Raw genomic sequence first — 11,600 nt, forward strand, 5'->3', positions numbered from 1 at the left:
TGCGTGCTTGATACTTATTTTATACACACACACACACACACACACACACACATATCCAGGCCTGGTACTCATCTGAGACCACCTTCACTCAAGTTCAAGGCTCAGTTTTAGGGCCATTTCAATAGCCACTGGGATAGGCTGCTAGATCTTCTGAGGATTGGCTAGCTTCTTATTCACTTTACTCCTAGGTTATAGTCCTTCAGAGTCACAACCCAAAGTGGGTGTGGTTTACTGGAGTCCCCACAAATGGACCTGGACTTTTTTCTTCTCACCCCTGTGTGGCAATTGAAAGCCATTCCTTTTGGATGAGTGGACAGTAACTATACATTATCATATTAGGTATTATACTATTAAGATGTTTAAAATACGTGGTCCATCTTCCTAAATTTTGCTCAGCATGATTATTGTTCCTGATTACCTTGTTGGCAATCAGCAGATGATGTAGCTCTAGATGTCATTTAAAGTCACGAGCTGAGACGAAATTAACATAGGGAATGAGTATATGTAGAGAAGAGAAGGGGTCCCAGAACTGAAGGATTGACATGCCAACTTTCCGAGGCCAGAGTATGAGAAAGAACCCACAAAGCAGCAGCCCATGGCAGAGGACATCCAGTGAGCAGGAGGATCTAGTGACTTAGGAAGAGAACCAAATGAAAGCAGTATATCTCATGCCAAGTGAACAAGTGTTTACAAATGGAGGACCAATTGTGGTGTAAAACACTTCTGAAAGGACAAATCAGAAGATGATGGCTGACCGCTGGGTTTAGTAATATGGAGGTGACTGGAGACCTCAAAGAGATGTTTCCATGGAAGGGGGGTAGGGGGGATGATTTCCTAGTTGGAGTTGGTTTTAGACATTACGAGGAAGGAATTGAAGCAGCAAATACATGTCTGTTACATGAGTTTTGCTGTAAAGCAGATGAGGTCACTAACTAGAGGGGGATGCTTTTCTTTTGTACTGTTTTGCTCTAAAGAAGGAAGATGTGTTAGCATGTTTTCTAACGTGAGATGCAGAAAGGAGAAGTTCAATGAACAAGTAGAGAGAAGAGAAATTCATCAGAGAGAAAGAAGAAGGTCTTTCAAGAGCCTGTGGAAATGAGATCCCACACATATTTGGAGAGTTTGGATAGATCACAGACAGCTGGTTCACTGAATCAGGAAGGCCAAGGAGGCCAAGCAAGGGAAGATGTGATGGTTGGAGTATATGGAAATGATCTTTTTTTGCTCCTGTTTTTTCCGTGCTGGAAATTTGAGAAATGAGCTAAGGATAAGAAATAATGTTCTGAAGAAGTAGAAGTATGAATGGAACAGGAAAACCTAGCAAGATGAGCAGGGAGCCCTCACTACAGACCCACTTGAACTTAATAATCAGAGAATAAAAGTGAGTTTATATTGAATATATCATAAGTATATTTGGGTAGAGAGAAAGTGCTGAGAACTACATGTCCAACTAATAAAGGGAAGGGAGTCTGAGGCTGTGTCTTAGGATTGTCATCTGTAATGTTGACCTTAATATGTGACCTTCACCTCCAGGGCTCAATACAGCAGAATCAAGGAAGATGTTCACCAACTGAAGCTGTAAATATAATTTGCTGTTCAGTTCAGATAGCAACTTCCTTAATCTCAGTTAATTATTCTGAAAGAACACCCAAAGGAAATCATGAAGCGTATTCTTGGAGTGTTCCCGCAACTTGTCAATTGAGAGTCTAGATGGGAGTTTAATTTAATGACTTGAAGCAAGCTTCTCAGTGAATACAAAATTTCCAGTTAAATCTTGTTAAGCTGGACTGTAATGAGATCATATGCCAAATATTCCAAGGCTGATAGTGGTAAGATTGTTTATGTACGTATAACTTAGTTTGACCACACATTTAAGAAAACATACTGAAGACCAAGCATAAACTCATAGAAAATGTGATGGGGAATAATTCCACTCAAAATAGGATGAGAACCATACGTGTGGTACCTATAAATAAACCTCAGAAAATACGTAGCATGTCTGGAGAGAAAACTACCAAGGGAAAAAAGAAAAAACTTCTGAGGGACATAAAATAAGAATAATAAATGGAAAAACGTACATTATTGAAAGCACAGTTTTGATTATGTAAATATATGAATTAATTCCCATAACAATCTATAAATTCAATGAAATCTCAATAATAAAAAAATGTTGAAGGAACACTATTAATTAATGCAACAACATTAGTCACTAGTAACAATAAATAACACGAATTAATAAACAGGAATGCAGTGTGTGTTATGTCCCAAGATCTTCTAACGTATGCAAAGGTATATATACTGATTTACATAATCTTCAAAATAACTTTTTGTGGTATGAATTACTATTAATATCATTTTATGGACAGGGAATCTGAGGCATCGAAGGATTAATAATTTGCCCAAAGCCGTACAACTGCTGAGTGGAAGTACCAGGATTTAACCTGGGTTCTCTGGCTCCAGAGCCCCTTCCCTTAATCATTTCCCCTCCTTCTAAATTGCAATGACAACAAAAATCCCAACAGCATTTTTGGAAGCAGAATTAGATAAATTTATTATTATTTTTTAAGATTGATTTTTTTTAATTTACTTATTTTAGAAAGACAGAGAAAGCAAGCATGTGCAAGCAGGGGCGGAGCAGAGGGAGAGGGAGAAAGAGAGAATCTCCATCACACTCCCTGCTGAGCATGGAGCCTGATGTGGGGCTCAATCCCACAACCCTGAGATCATGACCTGAGCTGAAATCAAGAGCTGGACGCTCAAGTGACTGAGCCATCCAGGCACCCTGAAATTATTTTAAAGTTAAGCTGGAATAATATGCATGGAAAAATAATTAGGAAATGGTTGAGGGAGAGAATAATCAGGGAGGAGATTCATGTTCCAAATATTAAAATGTATTTTTTTAAGATTTTTTATTTATTTGAGCAAGAGTGAGAGAGTGAGAGTGAGAGAGACAGAGAGAGAGAACAGTGGGGGAGGGTGGGGCAGAGGTAGAGGGAGAGGGAGAGGGAGAAGCAAGCTCCCCGCTGAGCAGGGAGACCAACATGGGGCTCGATCCCAGGACCCTGGGATTACGACCTGAGCCGAAGGCAGATGCTTAACCAACTGAGCCACCCAGGTGCCCCTAAAATGTATTTTAAAGATACATTCAAGGTATTTATTCATTAAACAAAAACTTACTGAACCCCTTCTCTTTGCCAGGTTCTGCTTTAGGTGCCAGTGATGGAGTACTGACAAGAACAGACAAAAAGCCCTGTTTCCATGAAGTTTAAATTGTTATTGAGGGAAACAGACAAAGAAATAGACAAATTATAGACTGTTATAGGTCGTGATACATTCTATGAAGAAAAATATAGCAGTAGGAGTAATAGAGAATGCTGGGGTAGAGGAGGGGATGCTTTCTAAATATGGGGGTCAGAAAAGACCCCATTGATAAGATGGCACTTGAACAGAAACATGGAAAAGTTGAGAGAGCAAACCATGAGGGTGTCTGGGGGAAAGGCATTCCAACAGAGGGGACAATGAGTGCAAAGATCCTGGAGTAGAAGGATGCTTGCCATATTTGTAAAATAGCAAGAAAGCCAATGTGGCTGGAATGACTGGAAGGTAAAATAGTAGAAGATGATGTCAGAGGGACAATAGCAGGGGCAGGTTATCAGGGCATTTTGCCTCTAACTCTGAATGAAATGGGAAATGTGACTTGGTCTGACTTACATATATTATAAGATGATCATTCTGGCTGCTGTGTTGGAAAAGGAATTACTAACTCTTCTCCAAAAACGAGTGAGTTCCTGGTGGATAGATGACACCAGGGGCCATGTTTCCTGACTGGATACATCTAATGTGGTAAGAGGCTATGCGCACTAGAATTGAGATTCTCTCTACCACTCCCCAAAGCTAAGACGAGTGAATAAAAGTGTCAGCAGCTAGAAAGAAATGCCACCAGACAGTGGAAAGGACGGAGAAAAACCTCATGAAACAGAATGTTTCCTACTCCACTGTTACCCGGGCAGTTGATCTTCTATTGCCTGATGCTACCCTTCTGAGAGAGCCAGAGTACATCCTCATCCACTATCCCACTCATCACTGCTAACCGAGACATCGGCCCTTGAAGTCACGGTGGAGGAGGTAGAGTCAGGGATAGCATTCTGGGAGACACGGTACCCACAAGTTAGATTATAAAATGGTGGGTGGAGACAGAGGAAGTTTAGCAGCATGCTAGGGGCTGTGATATTTGTGTATTAATTACATCAATCCACAGGATATGGACTCAGTGGCAGATGTTGGAAAGCATCTGGCGTTGTAGATAGCATGAGGGGAAAGCCTCTTGGAAATGTGGAGCTGAGCTGGGAGAACCCTCTGGCATGTCAGCAGCAGAAAATGTTGCCATGACCCCTGTGACAGGGGGCAGACTCAGTGAAACTTGCCTAATAGCCCCCGGTCTGCATGGATCCAGCCTCATTTAGGAGTAAGAAAAGAGAAAAAAAACCATCAATCTGACATCTATGACCAAATGCTGAGGGAAGTGTCTAATAAATATTTTAGCACTTTGTATATAAATGTATATTCAATTATAAATGTTACTTCCTTGGAATATGTATACAAAGCTCACCCTTGAATTTCCACAAATAAATATAATATAATCAGCACAGCACAGACTCAATCAAATAGGTCAGCTCTTCGCAGTATTCTTTACAAACATTATCACAAAAGGGAAGAGCTAAATATCAAATCTGATCTTTTCATTAATTCATCTGAATATTAAAAACTACTGAAGGGCCACAGTAGATATTTCTGGAAGTACTAGGTTATCAATATGTTAAGTATTGACAACGCTATTTTATGAATGAATCAAAATTGTACCCAAGTGTTTACCTGATTTTTATAAGATGCTTTAAAATTCCAAGATGCTGCCTCAGTAATTATATAATGCAGGCCAGACTGAGACAATTCTACAGTAAGTGAGAAGCCTAGACATATAAATAGCTCAGTGGATTGAACTTCAGTACTTCGAAAGTCTCTATCATTAGGAATTATGAAGATGTTAATTTTCAGTAATATATACTTTTAATAATAAGCGTAAGTAAAATTAGAGTTTTGGTTTTTTAACTTCTGCTGATTTTTAAGAAAAAGTTTATGTTCTTTGAACTTTAGAGTCTTTGCAATTATCTAATTCATGAATGAAAACCAACTAATTTGGGGCAAGAAATTATTCTCCAGAGGTTGTTTTCACTATCTCTGAGTTTCAGGTGCGCAATTTAGTGATTTAATAGTTAAAATCCTAGAGGAGAACACAGGCAGGAGCCTCTGACATTGGCCGTAACAACTTCTTACTAGATGCGTCTCCTGAGGCAAGGGGAACAACAGTAAAAATAAACTATTGGGACTACAGCAAAATAAAAAGCCTCTGCACTACGAAGGAAATCATCAACAAAACTTAAAGGCAACCTATGGAATGGGAAAAGATATTTGCAAATGCCATACCCAATAAAGAGTTAGTTCCCAAAATATATTTTTAAAAACCCCGTAAAACTCAACACCCCCAAAACAAACACTCCAGTTAAAAAATAGGCAGAAGACAAGAACAGACATTTCTCCAAAGAGGACATCCAGATGGCCAACAGACACATGAAAAGATGCTCATCATCACTTACCCTCAGGGAAATGCAAATCAAAACTACAATGAGATATTACCTCACACCTGACAGGATGATTAAAGTCAACAGCACAGGAAACAACAGGTGTTGGCGAGGATGTGGAGAAACCCAAGAGGGTTCCCCTATCTATCTTTTAAAAGTGATAATGATAGAGATATATAAAGGAATGATAAGAGGAAATCATTTAATAATTAATAATTTAAAAGAAATAATGACAGAGATAACATCAATGTTACTTTAGCATAGTAGTCTAAAACCTCAAAAATATGTACCTCAAAGGGAAAATGTTATTCATAGTTTATTATCGAGGAAAAAAAAAGTAGAACCATTCTGAGGCCCTCTATGTAAATGATCTCATCTTCAACCACGCACTTCTAGAATACTTTTTCTTTAATGAGCCATTTTTTATACTTTTCATGTGTATTTAACGTGACAAATTTAGACAGATACAAAAACAAAAAGGATAATGGAAATAGAATGCTATATGTATTTAAAAGATTCATGAGCAGGGACAGAGGAGGCTTTCTCATCAATCGCCTGGCACCCTGCAGAAGGTGCATAAATCATAGATCTTGATTTTCTTTTAGGAAATAACAGTTATCATTTAATCTTTGGTGTTTTAGTTAGAATAGAAGTTTCAAAAAAAAAGAGATTGCTGATCACAGTGTCATACAAATGTGTCAATCAAAGTACTGGGGTAATTAAGTTATCTCTTCGATTCCCCTATAGGCTATTCTAATTAGCATACAAGCACTTTCTTAATTCGCTGTAGTCACCAAGGACAATGTGATTCTAACAGCTGTGTTTGTTATTTTACTGCCTGACGGCAAATTTTATTTGCTGTTTTATTGACTTGGAATAAAAATACATAATTGATTACCCATAATCAATCTGTTACAAATCTGGCTATGGGAAAAGGGTTAATAAATCATTATAGAAACTTACTGGTTAATCAAGTTCATTCTCAGTGACAGACACTCCTGTCCCCATTCTCCTGTTCTTCTGCAAGAGCACAGCCCCACTTGACCGGCTTCTCTACTCTTCCCCTTTGAAACCTGAGTGACTGGGCAAAGCTGACCCCACCCCAGCTCATGAGATGAGACAACAGTAACCAAAATAAAATGATAGAAACCAAAGTACTACCATCTCTTTGGCCAGAGACTGGTTTCATTGCGCAAGGTTAAGCTAATCAAGAATTACTGGGCGTTTCAGCTAAATTGGTTAATTAGTCCAGAGGAACTTTCATTCCACAGTGATGGGAAAGCTCCTTTCTCTGCGTCTTTCCCTGACTCTCTGTTTGTCTATCTTCATGCAAGGCAAGGACAAGAAAGCATGCCACCCCAGTGGCCGCCCGTGTGCCTCTCAGGAAGGAAGCCAGCTAACATATTGGAAAGGCCCTGACCCTCCCCTGTCTGAGCCCTTCCTACCTTCTCATGTCTTGTTATAAGAGATGAAACACTTCTTTATGGTTAAAAGTACTGATCCCCATGTAATAGGCATGCTGGTGGTGACTGCCCCACTTGGAAGAACGATGGGACTTACACACCTCAACTCCCCGCAACACTCTGGCTGCAGAGGCAAGGACTACGGGGAGATCGATGGCAGGATGAGGCCCCACAGGTCCCAACTGCATCCTAGTCTCAGCTCTCTGTTCTCACAGGTCCCGGTTCTCCTGCCTGTGCTGGGGTGAGTAGATTTTCTGGTTCTCTCAACCAAAAGAAGTCATCATTAGCCCTGATAGGTCAAGTTCCTTCAGGAACCAACACACCCAGACTTGAAATTGATCCAAGGAACCTTGCCTACCTTGGGCATGCAGATCACCAAATGCCCTGTCGTCTGAGATCGTTTGGCAGAGCTGCTGTCAGGCTTGACTTCTGCAGGAAGGACAAGCTGGAATGGCTGAAAATAAACAGGAAGTATCCCAGAGAAGGAGTGCATGTCACGTGAGAGGGTTACTTCAAGATGTATTTTCATTACCAGTTCAAGATTCACCATTCCATTTTTAAAAACATGCTTAGACTTAGTAGAAAAAAAAAATGTCTGGGCTATGCTTGATATGCATGAACTATTTTACCTATTTTAGTGAATGGACTAAAGAACAGTCAAAATCACAAACAGTGAAACAGTCATTGGTCCATTTATGTTAACATGGCTAATAATAAAGAATTTATAGATAAAACTTCTTGTCATAAACCATCAACATATTTCCACTTTAAAGCCTTCATATGACTCCTATGAGTGCTCATAATCAGCAAAAAAATACTATTTCAGGGGTGCCTGGGTGGCTCAGTCGGTTAAGCATCTGACTCTTGATTTCAGCTCAGATCATGATCTAGGGTTGTGAGATCGAACCCACACTGGGCTCTGTGCTGGGTGTGGAGCCTGCCTAAGATTCTCTCTCTCCCTCTCCCTCTGCCCCTCCCCGTTGCATTTTCTCTCTCTCTCTTAAAAAAAATACTATTTCAAAAATAATAAAATTACAGTTGCTATGAATGAAATGATTGACAATTTAAAGGGGGGTATATTATTTAAATCTAAGTTCAAGCATAGGCTATCATACATATAATCACTTTATCAGATCTGAAAGAAGTACTAACAATAGACACAAGTTAAAAATGCTAATTTTATGGAGCTACACAGTGGTTAGTCAACAGCCAATCTTGCTGTATACCACTCCCACTGTGTAAAATCATGTGTCTAAAAAATAGCTCTCTGATTGGGCTTCTTTTCTTCTCTTTTCATATTATGTTGACAATTTTTGAGGCAACCTAGCTTAGTTTGAGGCTTGGCTTTTGAAACCGTAACAGTCTACCGCATTATGCTCACCTTTCCTTTGACCATGACTCGGACATAAGTTGGCTGCACATCAACATTGATTAAAGAGGTGTCCATATACCTGCAACGTGAAACATACCAAATCTTACCATTTTCAGAAACATTAAGTTAAAAGAAGTGCAAATAAAAACTACCATTTCCGGAACCATTTGAAATGAAAGAAGCTTCCAATTTCCATGCTCAACAGGTCTTAAGAAATCTGTCTTACATTAATCCCTAAACCAAAGGAAATTCAATATATCAGCAATTTCATTTTTAGACCCACAAGTACTCTTGGCATTGATTGCCCCTAACCTAAAAATATCTGCGGCCTGAAACGCCAGAGGTTTGCGAAAAACAGCTTGCCATGTTCTTTCATGAATATTTTATTTTAAGCCCCTGCGCCTGACGTGAATAGCCAGGAAAGCTGAATCCACGATGCTTGGGGCCTGCAACCAGCAGCTCCTGCTTCCCGAGCCGCTCTCCCTCCCCTGCAGCTGTTCCGCAGCTGCCGCCATGACATCCTGCTCAGCTTCTCCCTGCTTCTCCCTGCAAAGCCCCCTCCTGCTGAACAAGCAAAGCCTTCCATTTATGGCAGTGACCCCAGGATCAGGGGGTGACAGTTCTCCTTGACCTGAGGAACAAACGAAAGAGTTAGGCTTCATCTCACTTGTTTAGACGAATTATCAGACGTTGTAGAGGTGTACATTTAACAATACTGATCGCGGACATCAGCAAATGCAGGGATGATTCAAAAGTCACACACGTTAAGGCAGGGAGGATGATACCAGGGCTATGAGCATGGGCTTCAGTCACACGGACTGTGAGGAAGGGTCTCCACCCCCTCCTGCTCCTCGGACCACGTTCCTCAACTGCTCTAAGCCTCAGGTTCTTCATCTACAAAAGAGGATGTGAAGTGCCTATCCCTTAAGATTGCTGTGAAGACACAGGCCGAGTGTCTAGTCCAGAGTCAGGGCGAACACAGCATCGTTCTATTTTATGTAATAAAAATTCTTGTAAGAATAAAAAGTGTAGGCAAGGTTTCCTAAAACCTCATGCTGAATAGCTACGGCATTAATGGATCACATCTTCTTGTCCATGTGTACGGTCTCCTAAAGCGTTCATCTGCCCCCATGTCCAAGGTCTTGGCCTGTGCTGGTCCTCTGCCTGAAACAGCCTTCTGCTGGTTCTCTGCAGAGCTCACTGCTTCTCACCCTTCAACTGTCAGCTCATGTCAGCAGCTTCCCTGACCATCCCCACACTGCCGACCACCAGACTGTGCACGCCATTGGTCTCCACCCCTGAACTCTGGCCCTTCCTGGACAGCACGCTTCTCCCTTTGTAATTACGTATTAGATGCCTGCCTGTTTATTGTCTGTCTCACCACAGGGCCATAAGCTCTAGGACAGCAGAGACTGTAATCCGAACATGCCAGTTACAGTCTCCCCGTGCCTGATACATAGGTATTCTGTAGATATTTGCTGGATAAAGACAGGAAGTATATATGAATGAATGAATGAATGAATGAACTTAATTTTCATACATCCACATGCCAATGAAGCTAACAAGGAATTTTAGAGTCATTAGTGCAGACAGAATCATGGGAAGGGAAGGATTTTACTACCTAGACAGGAGAAATCTCACCACTCCTTGAAAAAGTACATGGTAGGGGGATGGGGAAAGTTTTCATTTGAGGACTGAACGTGAAGGAGCCAAGAGAGCTACAAAGAGAAAGGGGTACACATTCATTAAACTCCAGGAATTTGGCCTAAACATGGAAAGGAGGACTTAAAAGTATGAAACTGAATGTTTAATGAAACACAGCAGAAGGGAGCTTGGGTTGCTGCAGGGACAGAGGACATGGGATCAGCTGGAGAAGAGCTAGAAGCCTTTTAAAGGCAGTGGGCTGGCAGCATGGGGGCAGAAGATTTAACAGGAGGCCTAACGGGGTGGCTCGGCACGAGGAGGAAGGTACACACTAAGAACTAGTCCTTCCTCACAAGAGCCAAAGGTGGAAACCCAATGTCATGTACTGATGAACGGATGAACAGAAATGTGGCCCAGCCATACAATGGAATATTACTCGGCCACAAACAGGAAGGGAATTCTGACTCGCTACAACACAGACGAACTCTGAAGATGTGACCCAGAGGTATGCGTGATTCCACTTCTATGATGTATGGGGAATTGGCAAATCTATAGAGACAGAAGGCAGATTTGCAGTTGCCAGGGGCAAGGGAAATGAGGAATGAGTACTTAATGGGTATGGGGTTTCCTTTTTGCCCTGATGAAAATGTCCTGGGGCTCTGTGCTGGCAAGGCTGCCCGGGCCTGGTGAAGTCACTGAGGGCCACTGAATCTCCACTTGAAATGGCTGACAGGGTGAATTTTAAGTGATGTGTATTTTACCACAATTAAAAAAACAAAGAGTTGGCCCTCGGCCTGTGAGTATTTATTTTGACAAGACTTACCCTCCAAAATTTACTCCCTTCTAGATAATTTCAGGATGACAAACCCTCATACTCCACTGGGTTTACTGGGAGATTAGATAAGATAGAGCACACAAAAAAGGCCTTCAAAAGAGAAAGGACTTTATTATCATTCAGGCTTGTAAATGTCCTCTGACTCCCATTACTGGTATTCATTCATTCATTCACTCAGGCATTCATTCATTCCTGAGCTCACAGAGCTCCAGGTGCTAGGCGCTGGTGTGGGTGCTGGAGAGACGAGGAAGAAGGAACAAACAAAACAAAGTTCCTGCCTTGCCCACACGTTTTTAGAAATACAAGTAAATGTATGGTTGGTCGGGTAGAAATCAAAAAGCAGGAGAGATGGAAGGAAGGGCTGGAGCAGAGATATGCGCTTAGCCCGGAGGCTGGGCAGAGAGGCCTCTATAATAAAGTGACCTCTGCCCAGAGGCCCGCAGGAGAGGAGGCAGCAAGCCACGTGGAGCCTACCATGACCGTGGCACAGGCAGACGGATATGTGGTGCAAAGTCCTGAGGCACTGGGGGTCCCAAGGGACTGGAGAATTAGAAAGACCCCATAGGTGGTCACTGAAGTCAGAGGCATGAAGGGCAGTGAGTCAAAACCTAGAAATCCTGAAGGAATGAGGCAGGGTAGGACACAGCGGG

General features: G+C 41.5%; 1 protein-coding gene across 1 annotated transcript in view; it reads right to left on the reverse strand.

The window, feature by feature from the left end:
- Positions 1-11,600, reverse strand: part of DNAAF11 (dynein axonemal assembly factor 11) — a 69,609-nt gene that overhangs the window by 20,785 nt on the left and 37,224 nt on the right. The window contains exons 9-10 of the mRNA XM_021688466.1: positions 8,481-8,550; positions 7,458-7,553 (exon numbers count right to left, since the gene is read on the reverse strand). Of these exons, the coding sequence (XP_021544141.1) occupies positions 7,458-7,553; positions 8,481-8,550 (166 nt within the window). The remainder of the gene's footprint in view (positions 1-7,457; positions 7,554-8,480; positions 8,551-11,600) is intronic.

This window comes from Neomonachus schauinslandi, chromosome 4 (assembly GCF_002201575.2).
Source record: "Neomonachus schauinslandi chromosome 4, ASM220157v2, whole genome shotgun sequence".
Classification (NCBI taxonomy): domain Eukaryota; kingdom Metazoa; phylum Chordata; class Mammalia; order Carnivora; family Phocidae; genus Neomonachus; species Neomonachus schauinslandi.